Raw genomic sequence first — 26,157 nt, 5'->3', positions numbered from 1 at the left:
TTTAGTGTAGATGAAATTGAGTTGTCATCTCTTAGAAAAGACAGCTTTTTAATAGCATTTTTGAAGTGGCTGGAATACCTTCAGCTTTTTAAAAACTTAATTTTTTAAAAAAGTTAGATATCTAAGAGAATTATAATGCTCATTACTACTTGATTGGGTTAGATTCATTCAGGTCAAGCGATTTGCAATCTCAATAGCTTTTCTTCCCAAGTTACATGTATTAAGATGAGAGGGATTCTGTCCTTCCTTTTGAAGTTAAATACTAAGTTTTAGTATTTCTTTTTAGTAACTTGCTATTCCCGAACAGTGTGCAGATACCACGTCAGTGTTACTGTTGACTGTAACCTAAGTTATGAGGTGCTTATGCCACTGTTGATACCTGATACTATGCTTGTGCTCTGTGTCACATAACCACGTCCAGGCCTGCTCTGTGCTTTGCCTCTTCTTGTCTTGGTCCTTTCTGGAGTGTTGGACCTGTGGTTTCTGCTGTAGCCACAGGGAGAGGGTGGAGGCAGCCTGTCTTCCTCTTAATTACCGGTGTTCTTGTTTTCCCTTAGTCAAGGGCTGGAAAAGGGTAAACCAGCTCTTTGAGTGCTATTTTACTTTATTTTTGTCAGGGCAGAACCATCGATACGCCCAGTTACTGGAGACCAAGTCTGTGGTGTAGGCTGCAGGATGTCATGAAGCCTGTAGTTCCCTAGTAAGTTCTGATCAAATGCAGAGCTGGGAACAAATATCTTTCATTTACAAATCCTTGATTCCCTATTTAATGGGATAATAGACCTATTTCAGTGAAAGTGTTGTGTGCCTTGTTTTGTTTTAATTATTATGAGTTTCAATTGAATTTATCAATCAGATGTAGATTTTTGTGCTGTGTGTCCTGCTATACCATTAGATCCTTATTTTGAATCTGTGCTAAATCCTATAAAACAACGCTATATCTCTTAGGACAACTCAAAAATTGCATCAGAAAAGCTCTGTGTCTTTGCAAGCTGCATGAATTATTTTGGATGTATAAATTATCCTAACTTTTTTAATTCTACTTTAAACTTGTGGGTTTATGTCTGTCTTATTATCACATGAAGACTAGGGAGCTATGACTAAACAATTTTGGGTGATTATTTTTCCAGTGGTCCAGTGATTTTTTTTTTTTTTCATGTATTTTTTCCCTTGTCATGAAGTGACAGCAAAAGTGATTAAGTTTCAATGCAAGAATCTGAGATGCACATGACAAATCATAAAGGGGAGCATACGACTGCCTAATATGACAAGCTGTAACAAGTGAACAGTAGCAAGAAGTTACAAAAATACAAATACTACCATGGACATTTTTTCAGTTCTTGTATTGTTGAGGCTATTTACTTCTTTAGTGTTGAAGCTGGGTTTTATTCTTTTTAGGCCACAGGAGCTTCCCACTGGTAGGAAGGTAGGTAATAAAGATCACTGTAAAATTATGCTATCACTCTAGTGATAGTCATCTAGTGTAGTCATCTTCCTTCATGAGAAGTGAAACTATGACCAAATTCAGTGCCTGACACATCTAAGTAAAGGTGACATGCAGTCTCAACTATGGATATTAAGTTAATAGAAAACCAAAAATGGTACATGGTGATGCAAGTGTTTTAATCTGTGTCTTAAGTGGCTTCAAGCTAGCATACCTTATCTGTTCTGTTTTCAAGATAAGAACTGTAGTTACAATGTCAATCTTTAATTTCTAATATTTCTATTTCCCTGGCCTTCCAGTAGAAGAGGCAAAGTGTTTCAAAATCTCATGTGTCTCTTGGGAACTCTTTTTGTTGAGCTGCTCTGTGGAAAAGAGATTGAAGACCTTTCCCCAAATCTGATTGCTATAACTTCATTTTTGCAAGAGTGTGTTCTAGTGTATTTCATTGAAGCTATTTTGGTTTTGAATTGTGCTTGTGATGTTACATACAGCAGTAGAAAACAGCAACTAAAGTGCTAAACAGAACACAGCTGTTAATTGGTCTACATTAGGTAAAGCATTTGGATGTGTGTCTTGATACGGTTTCAATTCCAATGTCTGTAATATTTTTAATCTAGCTTGCAATTCCATAAGCTTGAAGTTGTTGGAAATCACATTTCAGAGGATTATGGGCTGGGAATTAGTTACCTGCTTTACTTAAGGGGAAAAAAACCCCAGCTGATCTTACCACCTTTGCAAAAGTTAGCCTGTGCAAAATCCCAGACTTCTGTCTTAAGCAGCTTTTGTGCTAGTGACAATGCTAGTATATATAAGCTAAGGCAAACTGTAGAGTTGTATCAACAGATTCCACCATTCAAATACCAAATTAATTAGTATGAGTAAGTTGCTTGAGTAATTGCTAGCCTTTTGTTGTTTTGAAAGCACCAACTACAAATCTCTGCTGTAGCCAGGAACATCTGAGGTGTAGCTGACTTGTTTTCAAAAGTAGGACATTCCAGGTTTTACATGTAAATTGGGGTAAAAAGTTAATTAAAGAAGCCTGGCAACTTTACAAAATAGGAAGGTATTGAATTTCAAATTTCTGCTGACTCACAGAATTAGAAATGCTCAAAACACTTTTCTAGAACCAGCCCTGGGACAAAACTCTTACTCAGCCAAAGCAGGAAGCTCTTCTGGGCCATAAATGGCAGGAACTGTCCAAATACCTCAGTCCCTTTTTCCTCTGCCAGATCCTTGGATGTCTGGGCTTGATGTTGCAGCTACCACTGTGGGTGAGGGGTTAAGATACAAAACAGTGGCTATGGCTAGAGGCGAAAAGGAGGAACAGTTCTTCCCAGAAGCAGTAATTGCTGTTCTTGCTATGTCTGATCCTCTAGTGGTAGCAGAGCAAGGAGTTTATCTCTCAAGAGCCCTGTATCTCCATCTTGGTATTGCTCCTTCATTTTTTTAGGGTGAAATTAAAATTTTCAGTGCAGTAAAGAAACGTTCTCTGCCATTTTCTATATACTCTTTTTTTTCCAATAAAGCTAATGCCTTTAGTGACTTGGATAAGTTCTTTCAGCATGTCTGGAATTTCACAGTAGCTGCAACACTTGTCTGTAGCTTGCTGTTTGCTCTAGTCAGTGTTAAAAATAATTTTTAGAGAAAGCAAATTAAGGCATACGAACTCCATGGCAATTCTCTAAGTTTCTGTAAGCTGGACTGTCCTGTAACAAGTATTCAGGTGCAGACAGATGATGGAAGAGATCTAGCTTTTCGAGGTAGCATGAAGACTCATTTAGGTTGCAGTAATAGTATGGAATTGATACTTTTGCCTAGCCAGTCACAAACAGAAAGACATTAATAAAATTGTGTAACAGGAAAATGCAATACATCTTAAACTATATTTTTTAAATAAACAAGAAAAAAATTTTAACTGGTGTGTAAGACTCACTGTTAGTGTCCTTATGATTTCTAAATGGAGCAATACATTTTGCCTTAAATATGATACATCAGTCTTTTTCTCTGTGTCCCTATGAATGATGAAAAGGACAATTCTTAGCATTTTTTTAGACAATAAAGTATTTAACATCAATGAAGATTCCATACAGCCTCAGCACTTCCAGTATCCTCCTTTTGGAGGATTTTATTGCTTGAAAGTAATATTCTGGGCTGACTGTGGCTTTTGAGTTCTTAACTGGAGAATAATTGTCTTTTGCCGTGTCTTAATTGATTTTTATTGATGTGGCATTTCTTTCTTTGTACTAGAGATACTACAATAATTGTATTTTAGAAATTCTGTTTTCATTTTTTCTTTTAGAGACAGAGACAGATCTAGTATGGGGACAAAGTTGTAATTCAGTTATTAAATGTATTGCATGTTGATGGAGCCTAACACTGTTTTATGTTTGCAACAGTGTAATGCTACTGCCTTTGTTAGTTTGTCCAAAGTATTAACCTGTATTTTATTGTAGAAGTAGAGCCTGTCACACTTCATCCTGACACCTAAAGCACATTGCTTTACAAGTCTGCCTTCTCCTGAGAAGAATAATTCGTTTGCAAGAAACTGAATTGAGTAGCTGGCAATGCTATTCATATATGGCTTACAGAGAGTCTTTATTTAAAAGAAATCATTAAAATCTATAAATCTAGGCAGGAGAATCTCAGGGTCACATCCACAACCACACTACTCTGGGTTTGCCAAATGATACTTTGTTATAATTTCTTTCTCAGAGCATAGCTCCTTATGCAGCAGTAAGGTATTTGGGGATTTTCAGCACCAGTACTGACAGGATGTGTTGTAGAACTGGTACAAGTTGGTCTGAACAATGAATTTTAAAGTGATAGTAGCAAGTAATCATGGGTAGCTACAAAGAGAACAGGAACCCTTCAGTTTATTCCAGTTCGGATTATGTATATGTTACCTAAAAAAGCCAACAGAAGTAAGTTTTTACACAAATGAAATTTTAATGCAAGATTATGAAAGCTGGTTTGTGTTTATAATCGACTTCAACTACAAACCAGTGTTTATTTCTGGTTGAAGAAAATGGGTGTGTAAGGGTTAGGTTATGATTTAAGAACAGAAACAATGCAAAATGACTGATATGACTAAAGAAATTATTTTAAATATTGAAGGCTCAAAGAAGTAATACTAAAGGAATATATTAGAGTTCAGTCTGTAAGAAGAACTGCCAATAGTTCTGCACAAATTGAATTGTTTTATTCCTTGTTGAAGTTATTAAAGGTCAACCAAGTGTATTTCTACCAGTGCAATGAGTATAGAATTCAGAGAACCAATTTTAAAAAAAAATGTACAGAGTGCATAAGCTTTTTAAAAGGTGCTTGCAGTCAGATATTTCAAAAATTATTACTGAAAAAGCATTTTTCTCTATCTGTATACTGGAAGTGTTTAGATGTCTTAAATTTTTAGCTCACTAGTTGAGAACTGTTTTGACAAGGCCACTACTATATGCTTAAGTCCAAAGTGATAGGGCTGACCCTATTAAATGATCATAGTTTTCCACAGCCTGGTGATTAACAGGCTTTGAACTTTCCTGGCTTTCTTAATCCCTTTTAATCATTTAAACCTATTATTGTTTTGACTTCAATTTCAAAAGCCCTTTAAATCTGTCTTATAATATTAATAGCTGATTAAAGTCCTGATTTCCAACCATATTATCAGCGGGGAGTCTATCTTATTACACTCAATAATTTAGAAACAACTATTTAGGAAAACATTGATCAAGAAGAAAATGAAAAACTATAAAACAATATAAATATGTTTATGTTTAAATTAGTGATTGTATCCATGCGAGAAATTGGGGAAACAAAATGCTTCTAATTTATGACATAACTATTTTTTTTTTTTTCATTTAGGTTTCAGGAATGTAAAATTTTGAGTTAAGTCTGTTGAAATTTAAATCCATCTTTCATTTTCATAATAAGTATTGTGGTAAAATATTTCTGCTAATGTTTTTGAGATCCCTTTCACCCAGAAATTCCAAGTTTTTTTCTGCAAAGCAGAGGTTTGTGTAGGATGTGATGCAGCCAAATAAGATTCCAGTCACACTAATACACAGGAACTGGGTACTAATAGCTGGGTAAAAATGATAATACCAGAAATTACTCCATGGGTTCTCCAAGATGGTCCTTCATTCTCTCAGCCCTGATATTTATATTCCAGTAGCAGTGTTTAAAGTCTGGATTTTTTAAATAAATGAAACAGCCATGTTCTGTGGTTTGAGTTGCACTTAAACTTTTCCTTAAGCAGATGCTTTTGTTTTTTAAGCAGTGTAATTCTCTGCTGGGACAATGCTACATGCTCTTTCCCTAGCAGAACTTGATTCTTTGTCATTGATAACTGTGAAGTAATTTATTTTCAACAGTCTTCAGATAGAAGTATTTTAACCACCTGTTGCTATTTTTTCATGTCTCTCTCCCATTACCACTAGTGTGCGCTTTACTCCCACCTACATTTCTTCTTTCAAAGCTAAATGTCTTAACTACATGTTTTTCTGTTGAATTACTTCATCCCATTTTTAATGAGGCTGACCACTTACTCTGGGGTTTTTTTGCTCATTTTGATTTGTTTTGCTCTTTCCTATTTCTATATAGAAGTAGTTCACTGATGATTCAGTGTTAGACATGAGTTGGAAGCTTGGGTGGGGTTAGTAGCAAATTATGACACCTATTTCCCCCCCCCACCCCCCTAAGTTACTGCTTTGTGGGATGCCTTTACCTCTGCCCATATTTTTATTATTTTTATTTACCTACTTGGCTCTGCATCTGTCTGTATTTTGAAGTAACTGTGTTTGAATGGGTTCATCTTACTGTCTGCTAGAATGTTCTGTTGACACTACATACCCTTGCCAGTCTGCTGTCATCTGTGGATCTCATCAGTAGCTACTGTACTTAACTCTAGGTCACTCATAAATGTGTGGCATAGTGTTGGGTCTAGCACTGATCCATGTTGGAGTCAATCTGAAATGTGCATTCTCTCACAGCCCTAATACTTCCCTAAAGGAATGTCTGAAAAGTATTTTAAGCTATTGCCTCTTTTGTTGGTATACATGGACTATTGCAAAACTTAGATTTTTCTGGTCGCAGGCTTTCTTCGGGATTGTATTGCCGTCATAAAATCCCTCTTTAATCTTTCAGTTTTTCAAGGAAGAGGTTCTGGACTTGCATTTTTCATTTGGCAACAAACCAGTATCTACTCAGTAAGGAATTTTTCTAAAATTGTCTAACCTGTAGAAGGTCATCCTAAGGTAACAATGAATAATGATCAGCTGTCATTAAAACCAGAAATTAAGGTAGAGGGGGTCCTGTTTTGCTGTCAATTTGAGGCCAAGAAAGAATGTGAAAAGGTGTAGGGGGGACCAACTGCCCTATTATGGAATAGGAGAGAGGCTAAAGGGGAGAGAAATTTTGAGAGAGTGGGGAGTGTGGTGCCTTTCAGATGATGAAGCTGGGAGGCTATAGCAAAGCAACAGAGGAATTTATGGAAAAAATGAAAAAGCAAATGTATTAAACTGGCAGAATAAAAACAGTGCAAGTCAGGCAAGAGACAGACTTTCAGGTTATGAATCAAAGCCTTTTACTGTTTGTTTTTTTTTTTTAATGGGGGAAAAAGATGTCTTAAAACAAATATTTGGACTAGGGTGTATGTATGTGCCAGTTACAAAAAACTTTTAATTTTGGATTAGCTGGTTGTATCTGGTCCATGATGAATTTGGCTGCTGAATTTATACATGAGGTGTGGTCTGGGTTGTGGTTTTTTGTTTTCATCTTGATTTAGAAAATGTACAGCCCCTAGAATCTGGCTTAGCAAGCTTAAAGTAATGATCCAAACAAACAGAAGTCATGGTACTTAAACTTCATATTTATGTACATGAAAAAGATTACTAGGCTAATTAGAAGAGTAAGGGTACATTAGAATTAACTGAAATTTATAAGCCTTGTCAAAAATGCAGAAATACTACCTTGCTTTAAGTAGTATTTTACTACTGTAGGAAAAGCAGTTCACTTTTTGCCTTTTGATCTCTGTCTAGATCAAGTCAGAAGAGATGCAGTTAGCAGTTATGGCAGCATTACTCATTCTGTCTGATAAATTGCAGATGGAAGAAGTTGAGAAACAGGCTGACCTTCTGTACCCATCCCCCATAAATCTGATGTGTTAGAAATGTTTTAGGAGCTTCTGTTGGGCTTGCTGTGTGCATTGGTCTGTAAATGCTCGTGAGGATGCACTGTTATAGCAGGTTCACACATGGCTGTGTTTCTGACCTGAAAAGTCTCGTGGGATGCGTTAACTGCATTTGGTAGAAAGCAGTCAATAAAGTCTGAAAAAGGACATGTGGACACCAGTGTCCCACAGGCTGGTTGTCCTAGTTTTTACAAAATTAATAATTAAGAAAATTCAACAGAAAAAGGACTGCATTTCTTTTTTTAGAACAGTTAAAGTAGCCTTAACATCACTTGAAAGTTGAAGCAACATAATTGCTGAATCATTTTTATGGAAACTTCTTTAGATTAATCTGAAATACAAGAAGACTATACTGAAGTCCTTAAAGTTTCTTAATGGCTTTGTTGAAAATTTATGAAGAATGCTTCTGCAGAGCTCTGTCTTAAAAGGTCTTGTCTTTTATTGATGAAGCATAGCCTAGCGTAGCATAAATTCTATGTGTCTTGTCTGGTTAGTAAAACCAACAGAGAAAGTGCACTCTGTTCCTTTTTTTGATGACTTTTCTGCAACGTTCAAAGAACATCTTAGAAATCTACCCTTTCATAAATTCCATTTTTAATCAATCTGAGAACAGTAACTGCAGCAAAGCATTCCATAAGCTTATGGAATAGCACAGCCCAAGTGCACTTAAAGGGGAGTGAGGTTAGAGCTATGTACTGTGGCAAAAAGTTCATATTTATTTCTATATCAAACAAGGCAGAGGAATGTCTGCATAGATACATGTTTAGAGCTTCCTAGGGTGCTTTACTGTCATAACTTTGTATTACTGAAATAGTTTTAATCTTTTTTTATATGCTAAGTGCTCACAGTGATAGTTAATGCAAAAAAAACCCCTATCTGTAGTGTCTTGTTCCTTCACAAGTATTCTTGAAAATATTGGTGAAAATATTACTCTGATATGTATACAGTTTTTTGTACCTCTTTGTTTCTGGGTAGTCTGCGTGAGGGACATTTTGTCTCGGTTCTTCTGGCCCAAGCTGCAGTGTCTATGTGCTGATTTTTAGTTTGATATCTGCAATTTTTAGCTGTTTTTTCTATGTAAGTTTTTGCTTAGGTTTGTGGATTCAACTCAGTAATTTTTCAAGGTAAATTAATTTTGAAGCTATGAAGACCTATTGCCGTTTTTTAGAACTGCTCATCACCAGTTTTTATTTTGGACAGGTGAGTTTTACCAGTTTTTCAGGAAACTCTTGTTCGTAGAGCAGATCTGAACTTGATATTCATTTGGAATTTTTCACCAGTACATATTTAGCGTAGGCCGTGTTTTCTTTTTAATTTGGTTAAGGCTTTGTAAAATTGGATATTGCCTGAAGGGAACCGTGCCTTATGGCTGTTTGTTACATTAAAAGCATTATTGTAAAAATGCTGATGACAGTCCAAGCACATTCATTTTCATACACTCTCATATTAGGAGCTGGGAAATAAAGAAGTGTTGTAGGATTACCATTTCAGAAGGATCTTTAAAATGTATTGCAGAAGTCAGAGCAACTTACAGGTTTTAGTATGCTTAAAAAATGAAAAGCAGACATTTAGTAAAAATGTTATATTTCTGCAAAAACTGAAATTGAGATAATGAACTTGTAGGTGAATGCTAGGGAAGTCATATATATGCAAGGGGAGAAGAATATACTGCCTTCTTTTTTTTTTCCTAGCACTATAACCGAATAGAATGTGAGGTCAGAATTGTACCTCTAGCTGTTAAACACAGTAAAAGTCTTCCCAAGTGGCCCTGGCATTTTTTTTTAATAGACCGTATTTAGCGAAATTTCCTGAACGCCATTATGGCTCTGTATACTATCTGTCCTCTGAATGCTTACAATAATCTTTTAGTCTGGCTCTGTGCTACTTTATTTTCAGGCTTGTGGAAAAGGGAAAATATTTAAGATTAATGTAATTGTGAATTTATAATGAATGTTTTAGGGGGCTTTGTATATATCTGCAAGTACATAAAATTTGATTCTGGAAACAACAATTAGGAATTTCAGATCTGAGTTCTGGTAGAGTTATTGGTTACAGTAAACAAATGAGGAAGAAGATTGAGAAGTTCAGGATAGCTGTCTTGGGAAGTTGAAAACATCGTTGATAATTAAAACTCAATTATTTCAAGATTTTTCTCATTGAAATATATCGCCAATTTGTTAATGTTCTGAAGTTATGGAATCGGGGGGACTGATGGGAGGCATTCAAATTGTCTTGCTCAGCAGGCTAATTTAGACATCCTGTATCACTATGCTCCACTGTAGTCAAAGGACAGAGAGGTGCTTTTCCAGAGTGTGAATTGGAGTTGGGTCTTTGTTTCTTGATGAAATGTAGGGGAATTAGTTTCCTCGTTTGTCCTGGTAAGTTAAATGCTTAAACATGCCTTTTTGTAACCAGATTGGAAAGAATACTGTTAAAAAAAAAAAAAAATCTCGACACTGAAAAGAGTATTGTAAAGCAGCATGAAACTTCTCATTTAAACTGCTATTAGAGGATGTGTGATAGGATAATGATCCCACTTCGCTCCTATCTGCAGCTAGGTCACTTGAGCTTTGATCAGAACAGGGTACGTTGGAGTGACTATGATATGATGACATCTAGAGGTTAGACCAAGATGTGGATAAAAAATTCCATAAGAAACTGGGTTTGGGGAGAAAGCTGCTGTCTTCCAAAAGTGGAAGTTTTACCCAAGGTACAATCAACCTACTGAACTGTCAGAAGCCATCAGCTGTGATGCTCAGAGACTGGGGTGTGCCTATCTGGGCAGGCAGCTGCACCACCGTTTGGTGGAAACATGCAGCTGTGCAGTGTGATAATTTCTGCGGTTGGGGTGCTTATTCTGTCCATCTTTACGATTATGTGCAGCTGCCATTTTGAACGGCGTGGCTGGAACATTGGCTACTCTTCCAGTAGATTAAATATCAAAGTGTTTAAATGTATAATTTTCGGCAGGTACTACAGTTTGTTTTGACACCTACCTACAGTCTTGCTGTAGACCCTTGCATGTTTTTATTCTTAGGTTCCTTTTTTGAAATAAGATCTTGAGCAGTGATGAAGAGACTGTTAACATTTTGAAACTGTATCACAGTTTGGTATGGGGTAGTTGAAAAGAATAATCATTATTTAATGTTCTAGAATGTCTTGAACTTTGAAATTCACAGGGCAGAAAAGAGGAAAAAAAGTGAAGTTATAGTCCCTTCAATTACTTTGCCTACTTCCATAGACTCTTTGCTTCTCTTGTACTTACTAGGTATGTAAATGTATAACAGATGTACAGTATGTTTTTCTGGTTGCTTAGAGGGTTTTAAATGTCCTTATTCTAAATTTTTCGACTGTGTATCTTTAGCTTCAATTTTGCATTTAGTATCCTCGGCTCATAAAATGTTTTTTAGAGAAATTCTCCCAAATCTAACCTTCGTCAGTTAGGAAGAGCCAACTGGTGCTTATCAATCTTGCCTACAAAACACATGTTGGGAGATATTATGTAAGCTGTTCACTGTGCTAGTTGCACATTTAACTTTTTTAAATACTTCAGCGGCTGTGTATGAAATATAATATGCATCCTGTCTTAATGCATATAGTACTAACAAATGTTTGAACTCTACAAGCATGTCCCTTTGTGGGAAACTTCCTTTGATAGCAACTTGTCAAAGAAATATCTTTAGGGCTCAAGGAAGAATATTTGAAAAATGCCATTTTTGTGGTGAAAGAAGGGGGTGGTGGTGAAAAAGATTAGGTAAACTAAGGTTCACCAAAGGAACCATTCTGCAAACCTCAGGGGTAGCAACTGTGTCTCTCCCTCACCCCTCTCTGGTATGTCAGTAACGTACCCGAGGCAAAAATCACACATCTGTTAAACAGCATTCCCATTATGTTACATGGTTTCTGTTGTATCTGACTTATTAGTCTAAGTAGTGAAGGGTTATATTTGTTTTTTTTCCTCTAAATAACTCTGGGTGTTAAATTGTGGATTTAAAAAAAAAAAAAAAAAAAGTGAAGGAACAAGGAATCTAGAAGCTTTAAAAAGCTCAGGTATAGAGACTATTTCTATATCCTCAGCAGATAAAATTGTATTCAGTTCTAGCTGAAGTAGTATGATTTCTGGTCAGAGGAAAAGCATGCAGTGTTATTTTTAGTAAAGAACAGTTGTGAGGTTATGCAGGTATGTTTTTTAATGGGCAAAATGGTCTCCATTTACAAAATGGATTGCATATTAGCCAAGGGTATATCTGTATGTGACAGGCAGATCCTTTTAACAACCAACCTGATTTAATTTTAAGTAAGATTGCAAGTTACATAAGAAGATTTAGTGTCCTTTGTCCTGTGAAAGATGTTCCTTTTAGAATTTCCCAGTAGCTCTTTGCTTTTTCTCTGATATACAAGTATTTGCTATCAATAAAATGCTAATTAAGACATGACAAATGGACATATAAGGGAGGTGTAGCAGCATTATGAAGAGACTGGTGTTGGACTAGACACTCTTTCATTAAAGAAAAAGAGCCTGATAGTGTTCACTACAGAAAACATTGATTTGGAAGTAAATGTAAGATCACAACAGTTAAAATCTGTAGCTTAAAGACTGATAGGATGGCAAACTATAAAGAAGACTCGGCAATTAAACCAAGTGACCTGAATCTGTTATTGAACAGTGTTATAGTATAGTCTGCTTGCTGTAAAACTCAAATGCAAACCCTGCATTTAGAAGGAGGATGTGGATGGACCCCACTGTATCCTGATGAGAAGTGACTACATGAAGGATTTAACAGCAAAGTGGATAAAAGGATGCAAGTCAGCGTGATACTATGGCAAATAACCTAAGGCAGTCCCTGCATATGTAAACAAGAAAAATGGGTCAGTCAGTCGGTGTCTTGTATGTTTGAATGCAGCACTAGGGAGCTTGAGAATGTGTCCAGGATTGGTGCTTGCATTTTAAATGAATGCTGAAAAAACAAGTTTCAGAGAGTATCATCAGGAAATACTATAAGGAATAGCGAACATATTTTATCTGTTTATTTGAAACAAAAATCAATTTGCAAGATAGCTTGACTGTAGTTGATTGGTGACCAGAATCTTTCCTCAGGAGGAGTAATTTATGTTTCTGCAGTTGACTGGAGCAAGGAACAAGAACAGAGGGCAAAGGGACAGTGGGAACCTTCTGCCTTCTGCAGTGTGAGCAGTTAGCTGTTTGCAGAATTATCAAATGGACACTTGACTTCTTACAAACCAGTCAACCAAATGAGAAAAAGAAACCTCAAAAAACAAACCGCATAGAAAACCATATCAGTTAGATTTGTGGAATATTTTGAGATGGCAAAAGATTTTGTTCTGAGGCAGAACAAAAGTGAGGTCACTTCTTAAAGGTTTTCCAAAGTGAGTGACAATGCAGCCTGCAGCATGACCAGTAGTAGCCTGTGCTGGGGGAGATGGGGTTCCTTTTTCCCTCTGGTTCAGACAGCGTAGGCAACTTATTCTGTCAAAATGCCTATTAGGGTAAGTTAGCAAAGAAAATTTATTTCTCTCAAGCTCTCACTTTCATCAGAGGTTGCCTGTATGAACTGCAGAAATTTTCTTAAATAGCCTGTTGTTAAAGTGTATTTTTTCTATAGAATGTTTTTGGTATTAATAGTTTTATATGGTACAGGGGGAAACACTACAGCTGGTTTTAGTGTTCGCGTTGTCTGTATTCCTCACTGTCATGTTTTGTCAGATCCAAATGAGAAGATCGCTGTACAGTTTATGGTATGAAGTGCAATGATTTTGGATATATAGCAAGGCAAAGAATCTGATATAATTTGAAGCCAGGATATAAAACAAAGGTTTTGTGTGATGTTAAGTTTACTTTAATGAACATGTAATAAATTTTTTAGAAAACTTTGCTGCTGTCTTTGCAATACCTGAGGTACTGGAATCAACAAATACTACATAGTTTAATTATTTGCCAGTTTGAAACTAAAAAACTACATTTTATGGCTATATTCTCAAAGGAGTAACTACATTGTTTACATTGTTTTGTGTTTTGTTTTGTTTTTTTTTTTTCAAGGTACGGGCTGAAGCCAAATGACCAAATTTTGGCAGAGGAGAAGCACAAAGAACTGTAAGCTCTCTTATGGTGATATACATGCATGTTATATGTATTTACTTTTCTATGTACATACATATCTTATTATTAAAGACCTGAAGCAAAAATTTTGTGTTTTTATAAATAGCTTCTGCTCTTCAATATTATCTGCTGTAAATTACACAAAATGTCTGAAAACTAATTGTTTCCAAAAAAATTTTAAATTTTTTTTCATTGATTTGTTTTAAAAATTCTTTTCTTAACTGCAGTTGGTACACATGCAATTTAAATGTCTCAATGTTCATCCTAGTTGATGTTTTATGTATAACAGTGGTTATAGTAACAGCTACTGCCTGCTTGCAGTATGACTGTGTATAAGTGAAATGTTTGTTTATATCTGGCAGAAATGAAAGGATTTTTTTGAGGTTCAATGTTGACACATTATTTTAATTTTCCTACTTGCATGGTATCATGGCCATTCCCATCTTTGCAAATTCTCATCAGCGCAGTCGGGCTGTGTTGTGGAGTGTAGCTAAGAGTCACCAGTGCCTTGTCAGTTATATTGAAATTTTGCTAGTTTTGGCTAATCTGATTTTGTACCCTAAAAACTCTTGTTCCCAGGGAAGAAATAAGATCCATTGTTGAATGGATCATTCTTTTGTCTTGCAGGAGAAGTAGCCACAGGAAGCTTAATCAAACATTTCAATAACAGCATATTCAGTTATTTTGCTCCTTTATTAAAGATGCGCCCAAACCAAAGAAGCTTGAAGTTCAGATTTATTCCAATTTTTAGATAGTCTTCCATGTTCAGGCAAAGTAATCTTTATTTTTTATTTTGGCACACCACGTACTAAAATCCAAAAGCTCTACAGTCGAGTTGAAAGCAAATGCTAGGTACTGTGCATAAGCATGTGTATATGTATTTAGAAAATGCAAAGTAAAAAGACTGGTAGGTATTGTTGTGCATTATCTAGATATGGAGGAGGGGGATTCTGAGTTTGTATGCCTGGTTTTGAAACCTTCATTTTTAGTGTGTTTGATTTTGTTGGTTTTTTGTTGTGTTGGGGTTGGTTTTGTTTGGTTGGTTTTGTTTTTTTCAAATAGTAGCTTTTAAAACAGATACTGAAGTTCTTCAAGTTACTGACTTTTGAACTGTATACATGTTTTGAAAGTGGAGGGAACTTATCAGAGCTTGATATGCTTTCTGTGATGACTGATTAGTTCAATCAACAGTTACTATATTAAATGGGAAAAAAGTACTCAGTAAATAAAAGATGCACAACTGGAACATTCCTGCTCTCTTGTATGTGTAGCATAAAGGTTACAGTACTATAATACTTATTATTTCACAATTTAGTTTAAAAATTCTCTTGTTCTTAAAGCTCTTAATTATGTGAAGTAATTGTCTCTCTTATTACTGCTGTTTTTAATTTACACATTAATGCCACTGGCTGAAGAGCTATACTCAGTGCATGAACTTCTGTTTTCTTCTTGCCTCATTCATTCACTGTTCTTTGAGCTGCCTGAGAAATGTTCTATGTGAATGTCCTCTTTGCCATCCCTCAAGTCTGTATTACATGACTGCTTTTTTTTGAAGATAGTTGGTATGAAAGACTGTAGAAAATGCTTCACTTGTCAGCCCTTATATAATTTTATTCAGTGTCTTCTCCATGATGACTAGTGGAATATTCATATAAAAGTCATATTTCCAAATAAGATACAGATTTTTAGGATTACTTTCACACTTCTTCCTTTCAGGATAGAGACAGTGGGGGATTTGGCCCCTTTTGTGTGCATCTGCATGCTTAGATATAAGAAAAACACCATTTCTTTTCTATTTTAGACTTTCAGCCCCTGCACATAATTATCTGTTCCCATTATTACACTAGCATTACTTTGCATTATTTCATAGTACCCCCAAAAGACTTAAGCAGTTATACATGTGTAGGATGAGGTAACTGTTTAAGATGCATTAATATCTATAGGTGTCAGGTTTTCCCATGTTGAAAGTTTGGATGTTTCTCAGTGAGGTCATACATTTCAAACGGTAAAAATGTATTCTGGTAACGAAGATTTAATTGTTTTGGAAAAAGATTTATTTGCTAAAAGCCTTAGTGATTGAATTACTAGCCAAACAAAATTTCCATGTTCTTTCAGAGGATGAAAAAAGACATTTAACTTATATTTGTACATCATGGTAATGTACCTGTGACTTTAAAACTGCTTGAGCTCCAGGCAAAAGGCAGACAACAGCAGTTGCATTTGATCAGTAGATAAGATTGGGTTTATGTAGAGCACTCTCTAATGACAGAGCACTTGTGGACAGCATAATTGTGATTAACCCATTAAATGTGTTAGAGCATTTTTAAAAGATAGAAGCTGGAAGTATTAAAAGTGCTAGCATGTTGAGGAGTTAAACACCAGTTAAATGACATACAGGTCTGTATTTTGGACAGTACAAGTTGTACTGTGTACACAAGCTTTATTTGCACAATAGATACTGATTAAACTGAGCCTTTTGACATGAGATTTCATTTGAAGTAGTTTAAACATGAAAATCCTGTTTGAGCTTTTCATTTTAAGTGTGTTGCATATTACTTAGTTGCATATTAGTTACTTAGTTTACAGCATAGTCACTTCTTAAATTGAGCCCCTTTTAATTAAAGAAAATTCAGTAAAACTAAAGTTTTACATGAATTAGATGCAGTTCTATGTGAATCAGCTGGTTTTTAATTATTATCACTACAGTAGCTCCTGAGATTATTTATATGCTGTTGGTTAGAATGGAAGAGTTTGAACATGCTTTTGCCGTTGACCTTGCCATCTTGAATGTCGCTGGATACTTGACCAGGGGAAAACTCTTGTAGGTCAGTGTCACGTTGTTTCAAGAGAGGTCTTCTGGAACTTTTCTAATATGCTGTGTGCTCTTCTTCTCAGACCATGTTAACTGTATGGTACAGAACAGATTAAACATCGTGGAACGTCAGCACACTTTCAGTCCTTCAGGCTAAATTCTCTGATTTAATTTACAGATGAGTTATTAGATACTTAACTATCCTTTTCTGATATTTGGATAGGCTTTCATATTTAACAGAAAAGCCAGTTCTAGGGAATGGTGCAAGACAATTTAGCACTAGGGTGATTGTTGCTGATTTGGTTGTAAACTGGTTCTTAGGTTCAGTGCCCTTATAACTAAGGTGTTCTCTTGAACCTGTCCTAATGTTTTTAAGTCAAATACAAAAAAAGTTAGACTCTACGTATTCCTCTTCAGTGCCAAAATCCCCCCTGCTTAAAATACTGTATCTTACAGTCTTTGAAATGTCAACAGCTTTTATATTGACTTACCTAGTAAAGAAGACTTCTTTTGGCATTCTTGAATAGTATCACAATGATTTCTCTGACTGTCAGATGTCCTTCAGTTTCTTAGAGATCACTTCTCAGTAGCTGTTCTTCATAAAACGTAAATTTTGTTCAGTAATAAATGCCTTATCTCCAAAGGTAATTGGGCCAGCTACACAGTGACTTGGCTTGATCCTTTTGTCCTTGAATCTTAGTTATCTAGAGATACAGCCACTAAGACAGACTGGAGTTAGTTTACAGGCATGGCATCGTACTTCTATTTTAAGAGCTAAGGTATGAAAGTTCACCTTTTTTTTTTTTTTCTTTTCTGCGTCCAATTCACTTTGACTTTAGCAGCCTTTTAAAGTTGTGTCTTTTCATTAGTGTGTACTTTTTTATTTTAAAGGAATTTTTTAGCACCAAAGTTGTAAGTTGGTGTGTATATACAGTCTTTTCAGAATTCAACTGGAAATATCTACCCTGCCATACCGCAATCAGCTCCTGAATGCACACAAGCTGGGGAGGTTACTGTCTTGCAGCTCAGCCAGGGAGTGGAATGTGTGGAGACTCCTTAGTCTGCCTCCATGTAAAATTAGCAGATCAGTTCAAATCATCTTAATTGATGATTAAGCCAAGTGTGCCAGTATTGTCGTGAATCAGATGAGTAATCATATTTGTTCTCACTGGCAAGTTTGTTACTGTGCAGTGAGAATAGCAAAGATGAGGGAACAGTAGTATCTTCAGTTTGCACAGCTGTTCTACAAGGTAAGCAGGCATTTGTGGCTGAAGAGAGGTCCTGGAGATGTTTCCCACCTCTCCCAACCCAACTAATCCTCTGTAACTTTGAGGAGGGGTACAAAAGAATTCCATCCTGCAAGACTGATGTGGAAACTTGAACATCATAAAGTTGGTGAGGCTTTAATGTTGCATATGTCTTTCCCCTTCTGAGAACAATAAATAAGTATAAACTTAAAAAAAAAAAAGAAAATATTTCTCGTGACCCTTTGTATAGTCCTTTCACAAGACTTGCTCCTATTTTTAATTCTCAGAATTGGACTGAATGACTTCAACTGAAGGTCATATTAAACAAGTATAGACATGTGTGTGCATGTGCGTGTTCTGTTGCCTGGCTGAGTTTTTTTTTACTATGGTTCCACATCAGAAGCTTTTGAGGAGAATAAATTTAAGCTAGCTGCAGCAAACGATGGAGTGTGATATCAAATGGTCTTGATATTAAAGTAGAAACACTTCATTTGTTTATCCATTGCCCAATACAGGGTCCATTTTCACTGGGTAGAGTAGTGTTGGCAGAGGTGTTGGGGGTTTTTTAGTAATATTCTCTTTTACTAAAATGTGGCCTGTAGCAAAATCTTGGTAGCTTGACCAGCTTGTATGAATAGGCAACTAAAATGTATTCATTGTGAGTCTTAAAAGCATTGTTTGGAGTTTAGTGGTACCACTGAGTCTGTAAGCAATGCTTCAGGACACTTGTTTTAATACAGTTTTGACTGCTGGTTGTACAATTTTATGAACTGTTTTCTTTAAGCAGTTCTGGCTGTGGTGGAATACTTAACTGTTTTGGAAGTTGGTTGAAGGAGAAAGTAGGAAATGGGGCAGCTATTTTGTGCCCCACAGCCACCTCTGCTTTCATAATCTATCTTTTTACAAGAGATACAGGCAGTGAAGTGAGAAAGAGGAAGAAGATAAATATAAGCTTCCTTTCTCTTCAGTCAGCTGTTTGATGTGTTGCAGTTAGAAGGAAGGGCAGACATGTTCCTCTGCTGCAAGTTTGCTGAGAGAAATTTATTTAGGTATTTCATTGTTGGCTGCATACTTGCTATATGAATAATTTTTCATAGCGAACCTGAACAAGGGAGAGAGGGACTCTTCAGCTTGAGAACAGCTATTTGGGTGACTGATGCAGTTTTGACTTATCTGTAACATCTGGGGTTTTTTGTGTGTGTTCTGTTTTTGCTTTAGCCAAGATGTATATAGGTGAGTATTCAAAGGGTGGAGGCATAGTAGGGCAGTTTAGGGGTTAAGGGGAACTGTATGACGCTTTGGAAAGTGTAGAGACATTTACAGTAGGGGTTTAGAAGTAGTCTGGGTATGTTAGAAAGCTAGAGGATATGAAAGGGATTTGAACCTCTTCATGGGAATGTTGTAGTGGGGTTTCCTTGTATTTGGGGGGGGGTTACCATGTATAGATCATTATCTATCACAGTATTTAAGTGCAAAAGCTAAGGCACTCAACCTCAAACCCATGTACTGCGCAACCATGCCTCATTGACGGTTCAGCATGCAGTGAGAGACATACGAATGCTGGGGACATAGAGGGGTACAACTGTCTGTCTAAATGCTGTTGGAAGCAACCAAACTACAGTATTTTGTGCCACTAGAGGGTGTAGCTTATCTTCAGGAACACTTTCAAAAATCTTTCCGTATATGTTGCTTTTAGGATTAGGTGTCCTGTTGGTGTATAGTATCTCTAAAATACCTTTGTTTTTTATTCATCCTGTTCCCTCCAAAACCTGAAAATGAGGGTAGAAAATTGTTTTGGGGGAAATAGATACTAAAATATCAGAAATACTAAGCTATAAATCTTTTATCAGCCTACTCAACATATGCTGACAACATAGAGGATTTGTATGATTGGGGTGATGCATGAACCTGTCACAGATGTCTGTCAAAGCTGTTGAGTTACTTTGTATAATATACCTCACTTGTAATTACATTTGAGTGGATTAGTATATAATATGAAATGTGATTTGGCAATGAAGTAATGTGGAAAACTGCTATGGCAATAACAAGGTGCCCAGCTTTATGAAAAAGCTTACCAACTCTTATCTTGACACAACTTTATTTTAGATTTCTTCCTAATTTTTTTAGATCAAGCTATCATACTGGTCTGTTCCTGTTGTAGAGGTTTGTATGAAAACTTCAGTTAAAGTGCCTACTGTGGAATTGATATTATTTTTACCAGACCAAATATTTTTAGAATTGCTATAAATTGAAACTTCTAAACTACTTTTTAATGAATAAGAAGTAATTTATAATGATCAATTTCTTAAATTGCCACCTTTTCCCAAAGCAAATATAAATTCTGTTGTATATTGACACTGTTCTGTGACACGGTTCTTGTTCTAATCAAGCATTTCTTTAAGTAAACTCTCATTAAATGCTTGGGAATTATGTGGAGTAAAAATCTGGATGATGTGCTGTGGATATTCAATAAACATGCAAATGTAATGAAACAGATTGATGGTTGGGAAGAACTCTGTGCTGATCTGGAATGCATTTTGTTAATCCTGTTCCTTGGGTTGTTGGCTCCCTCTGTAGAAATTACTTTAAATTGCAGTTTGATTTTTCTAGAATTGTTTTATCACTTCTATGGTATATATAAAGTCTTGACTCACGTGTATGAGAAGAATGATTTATGGTTAGCCACAAAATTTCTACTACAGATTCCTCCCTCTATTTTTCCTTTCAGTTCTCTGCCTGCCCACGGCCCCACCCAAATCTTTTGAATACAGCACCAATGCAAATCAGTGTTACGCAAATCATCTCATGAAATTCTTGGTAACAGACAATCCTGCATAAAATTTCAAAAAATTAAGAATCTAAATTATAGTAGAAATGCTTTTTCCTTCTTTGATGGAGGCAATCTTCACATCTGCTTTAATTTTAAAATGAAAAATTACAAGTGTTAATTATATTGCATAATTTAATTTTGCATCCTGGTATTGATGATATGAAATAAGTAATTTGCAGATTACTTACACAGGGTGGTAAATATATTGGATCAATATTTTAAAATTGTGCTTATGTATCAATACAGTATTGTGATTAGGCCTTCTGCCTCTGTTATTTTGTGTATATAAGCAAAACTTTGCTATGTAGCTTTATAGACTCTGTTAGAATATTCTTTATTATTAAGCAGCTCTTGGAAATTAGCACTGATTCATTCTTATATGACACTGATTACTTGTTAAAAAATAGAAGAAAACTTATGATAATAATAGCTATGATGTCGTGGTTTAAGTTCAGAGGGCAACTGAACACTGCACAGCCGGTCACTCCCGCCTTTTCCCCAGTGCTGGGAAGGAGAAAATAAAGCAAAAGGCTCAGGAATAGAGATGAGGATAGGGAAGGATGAGCTTTACCATTATGGCACAGGCAAAAGAAAGACTTGTTAGGGGAAGAAAAAAAGAACATAAATTTAATACAGACATTAACAACAACAACAACAGGTAACAGACAGAGTAGGACTGTGATAAACATTACCACGTCCTGAAAACACCTTCCTCCATCCCTCCCTTCTACCCGGGCTCAGCTTTGCTTCCAGTATCTCTGGCATTCCTCCCCTGTTGCTGCATGGTCCCCCTCTCACAGGAGACAGTCCTCCACAAAGCAGCTCCGACATGAGTCACACCCACGCGTGTGGGTCACTCCTACATGTTGCAATCCTCCCGGTGCTGAACTACCACAGCAGGGACTTCTTCCCACAGGGTCTTGGCCTTCTTCGGGTGCAGTCACGTGGGTTGGTGTGGGGCCCCCCACAGGCTGCAAATTGTCATCTGCTCCACTGTAGACCTCCATGGGTGGCAGGGGGGGTGGCCCTACTGTCTTCATCATGGGATACAGGGGAGTGTCTTCTCCAGTGCACCTCTCCTCCTTCCTCCTCTGTTCTTCCACTGACCTCGGTGTTCACACAAATGTTCTCCTTGCAACTCTTCCTCACAACTCCCCCAACTCCTCCCAGGTTCCCCTTCTTAAATATGTTATTGCAGAGGCAGAGCTAATTGGCCCGGCCTTGGTGCAAAGGTGGGTCTGACTCGGATTGCGGGAGCTTTGAGAAGCTTCTTACAGGGGGGCCACCGCTGTAGCGCCCTCCCCTGGCACCAAAAAAACCCCACCACTCACTCTGTCGAGGGCATATGGTTGACGGATAAGAGCAAGGCTCATGTTCCTCTGGGAAACTTGTTTTTGTAGCCTGAGCTGCTTGTCTGAGACTGTTGTGTGATCCAACACTTCCATGGTAGTAGGAAGGAGGAGAACTGGAGAGGAAGGAGAAAGATGGATGTGAAAGCCAGTGGAGAATCCAGAATATTTTGTGTGTGACATGAGAACCCAAAAGTAAAACAGCTACTAGAAGACTGAAACTTAATTTAAATCAAGTTATGGAAGTTCCTATTGTCAGATTTATTGTTCTTTTGTAGTTTTGCTATTATTCAACTTAATTTTGTATATTAATTTTTCTTCTTTTACCTTCAAGAGATGTTTTCCAAGTACCTGTGTCATCTACTTTGATTATCACTAGTATATTATAAGTGGTACAAGCAGAGATATCAAAAGATTTTCCAAGGGGAAGATGTTTCAGAATATTCCAAACTGTAATTCCAGCTCAAATTTGAGAGCTTTCAGGAGCTCTCACAGTACTGATTATTGAGTTAAATTGATCTTTCATAACAATTTCTTACAGTTGGAAAATTTATGCAGAAATAGGTGGATTGGCGTGGACTTGCCCGGCTCTTCTATGTAGTGAGCTAATGAGATGAGTTACTCTATTGCTCTTTCTGATAGTAATTACTGTTACTTAGTATGTACTCTACATACTTTGTTTAAAGCAAGGAAATACGTTTTTGCTTTTGCTGCCTATTCCTGAAATCACCCTCAAGCACAGACTGAGCAGGTAGCCCACAGCACTGTATTGAATGCCCAGACTTGGAAGGTTCAAGTATTCCGAACTCCTGTAAAGGGTTTCATCTTGCTGTTCACTGAGTGTTCATAGCAAAGGCTTCACTAACAGCACGAAATAATTTCACCTTCTTGTCCCCCCCTGGGGTTCATGTTTCAATAAATGCAGTTTGGGCAGTCAGTGAGGCATGATTGTCCAGAAGGAGATTTTTCCTTCACCACTTCTCTTGACACTTTTTTTTATTTTACAACAAATTTGAAAATGGTGTGAGAGGTTATGTTAACTGTATTTTGCATTGGCTCCAGATATGCACAAAGTGCGGTGCTAATACAGTAGTGACGTGACTGTGTGGAACCACCAACGTATTTGAAGACTGAGTTTTGAATACGCAGACTTAATTTTTCCATAATGCTCCATATTTCTGTCAATCAATCTGTATTGATTTCTTTCAGATAAAGGATGGCATGCATACTTACAGTAGGTTGCAATCCTAAACTGCAGAGCATGCAAAGCCTTCTGGGATTGCTATTTCTTAGTTAAGGTAGCTGGAAAGGTTTCTACGTCTTTGTTGCACAGAAGCGCACAGCTTAGAATTGGACAAAATCTGTCTTTAGGGTATTAATTTTTATGTGTTACGCAATGTAGCACTAAACTTGAGATAGTCTAAAATGTAGAAATGATTAATTGGTCATTTTACTACCTTGAAAGATATGCCATCTGTGTTAGTGTCTTAGAGAATGTAAATAAAGATACTGCTGTGGGACAGTTTTGAGCTGTCAGAGTAATTAATTTATGCAGCTCTTGCAACTTGAAGTATTCTGAGAGATGGAATGCAAGTTTAACTTAATTCTTTTATTGTACTACTTACATGTTGTATTTTGCTCACAGTCCTCTGGAAACAGCACTAGATAAAGAAGAAAGTTAATATCTACCTATTTTATGAAATTACATTAATTTCATTAATTTCAGAAATATAGTGTGTGTGGAGGAGAATCTTCAGAAAATCTTCTCTGGACAGATACTTTAATTCTGGTTTTCTTCAGATTTTAATGAAATATGCAGCAAAGCTGTTGAAATTGTGACAGTGTTTGAAAGGCCCAGAAAAGGGACTTGCAGTCAGCACTGCTTTTGCCACAAGGTGGTGCTTTATGTAGTAGCTTGCTTTATGGCAATTAGTTGAAGACCACCCTAAAAGATGTAAAATGTCTAAAGCTTTTAACCACTTTAAAGTACTTGGCAGTGCACTGCTGTCTTTTTGTTTAAATACTTCTAAGCTTGAGATGAAGAGGCTTACTACTTTCACAGACACTATTTAAAAACAATGAAAATAAGAAACGTATACTTTGTACATCATGTGCGTGCACAGTCTGAGCTTGAGATAAGATGCACCTGAGTACAGCAAGGAAATTGTGTGGGGGTTTTTTTGTAATGCAGACCACAAATGTATTTGGTATTCAGATTACTATGGTAACAGAATATGTTACAATAGGCAAAGTTGCAAACTCCAGAATGATAGTTTAATTATCTCTTCTCTAAACTCAGTTTTGTAGTTTGTTTTTTTGGTTTGTTTTGTTAATGGCATGATATGATTGAAGTGATGTGCTTTAAAATCATTTACACATGTTGCTGATATGATTATCTAAAAGCTGGCCAATGCAAAGTAAAGTAAAAATATTCATTAGTTAGTATATACTCATTTTTTTGGATACTCCTAAAAGTAGATGGAGAATTTAAGCTTTCAATATTTTTGCATTTTAATGGGAAAACCTACTGTAACAGCAGATATGCTATAACTGAATTTTAAAATGCAGGCATCTTTGATTTTTTTAATAGCTTCAGGCTTTTGTGAACTCTTATAATTTTAAAAACAGAATTCATTGCTTGATGGCACCTGTGTGTGTGTGCTCTGTTTAAATGCATAAAGTATGTAATTTATTGTTTCTTCATAATTCCATAAGAGACAGAGACAGAATATAATGCCACTGTTTTTCCTAAGTAATCAGATAGTAAGCTGTATTTTGGTGTAGTCCTGTTGTTTGTGGACGTTTGTGTGCTTTTCATTGAATAACATGACATGTATTTTTGCCATGCTAGGAGTTCAATTTTCTCATTTAAAATCTTTTTCAGTAAGACTGTTTAGAACTGAATTGCCAGAGAAATTCGACTGATGTCCTGCTTGTTACACTATTGTAAAAAAGGCATCATCACATTGTATATTACACTTCCAAAGCTGCTAATGCAACATCACTCTCTTCAATAATTTAACTTTAAAAGTATCCTCATTTACAGATGTAAGCACACCAAATAAAAAATATAATAAGCTGTATCAGCAACTGAAAGAATAGATAAGTCTCTGTTGTCCATTCAGTCTTTTCTGGCTTAAACTTAACCCCAAGAGTACCAATTAGTGCTCAGTATAGTGGATTCTGCTTTTTTAAAGGAGGTGTAATCATCTATCAGAGCAGATTAAATGGCTTGTGTGAAAATAATTTAGTAGCTGTCCATTAATTGCCTTTCTTTTCATAGAACTTTAGAAAAAGATCTCAAGAGATCATTTAGTTTCATTTCTTTAATCTAGCTAGAGATGCATCTTTGTCATTCCTGGAAGATATTTGTCTAACCTCCTCTAAAGGTCTTTGGAAATAGTAAGATGTTGTGTGGAAACAGTGCAATTTTACTGCATAATCTGTATTGCTGTGCTGCATCATTCTCACTGAAAAGTTCCATCTCCCCACACACAATCTAGGTTTAAATCTGTTCTGAATAGATTTCAGTTCTATTAGCTGTCCTATTCTCCACTGACACAGAGAACAGATTAGTCCCTTTCTACTGGTTTTATTTTTATATTCTCAAGTCTGCCCTCTTCATCTGTAGACTGGAGAATTCAGGATACATCTCTTCCTGCAGCTTGCATCATCTCAACTTCCCAATTTCGCTGCTTTCCTCTGGCCTCCCTCCAGTTGTTTTAGGTACTTCATGAAGTGTGTTGCCAAAAATGGGATACAAGCTTCCAGCTGTGGCCTTGCCATATGTAGTATGGAATTCCTAAGGCATCAGATGAAAACACATTAATCTCAACGCTGACAAAGTGCAGTATTCTGAGAAGTAGTATTGGAATCATAAATATTTACCTCTAAATTTAAATTTTCCTGTCACTTTGGAGATACTGGTTGGTATGTCTTAGAACTAAAAATTAGTTTGTTATTAACATTCAGTTTAATTGTTTAATTAAGAGACAAGACTGATAAAAAAAAAGCTTAAAATTTCCAGCATCTATTACTTCCTATGTTTAGGATTTAGTTTAAGTTCAAAAGTAACTGTACTACTATTTAACCCCTATTCAAATATGATTGACTTCCCCCTCCTGAATGAATGAATTTGGGAAAAGAAAGTAGATACTTTAAACAATTCAGATAATT

At 36.3% G+C, this 26,157-nt stretch overlaps 1 protein-coding gene across 5 annotated transcripts in view; it reads left to right on the top strand.

Moving 5' to 3' along the window:
- ADK (adenosine kinase) overlaps positions 1 to 26,157 on the top strand; it is a 291,237-nt gene that overhangs the window by 23,565 nt on the left and 241,515 nt on the right. For all 5 annotated transcript variants that reach the window (XM_074874605.1, XM_074874604.1, XM_074874602.1 and 2 more), the window contains exon 3: positions 13,684 to 13,737. In XM_074874605.1, coding sequence (XP_074730706.1) covers positions 13,684 to 13,737 — 54 coding nt within the window. The remainder of the gene's footprint in view (positions 1 to 13,683; positions 13,738 to 26,157) is intronic.

This window comes from Strix uralensis, chromosome 7, assembly GCF_047716275.1.
Source record: "Strix uralensis isolate ZFMK-TIS-50842 chromosome 7, bStrUra1, whole genome shotgun sequence".
NCBI lineage: Eukaryota > Metazoa > Chordata > Aves > Strigiformes > Strigidae > Strix > Strix uralensis.
Note: the sequence above shows the minus strand (reverse complement) of the source record. Positions and strands in the feature narration are given on the sequence as shown.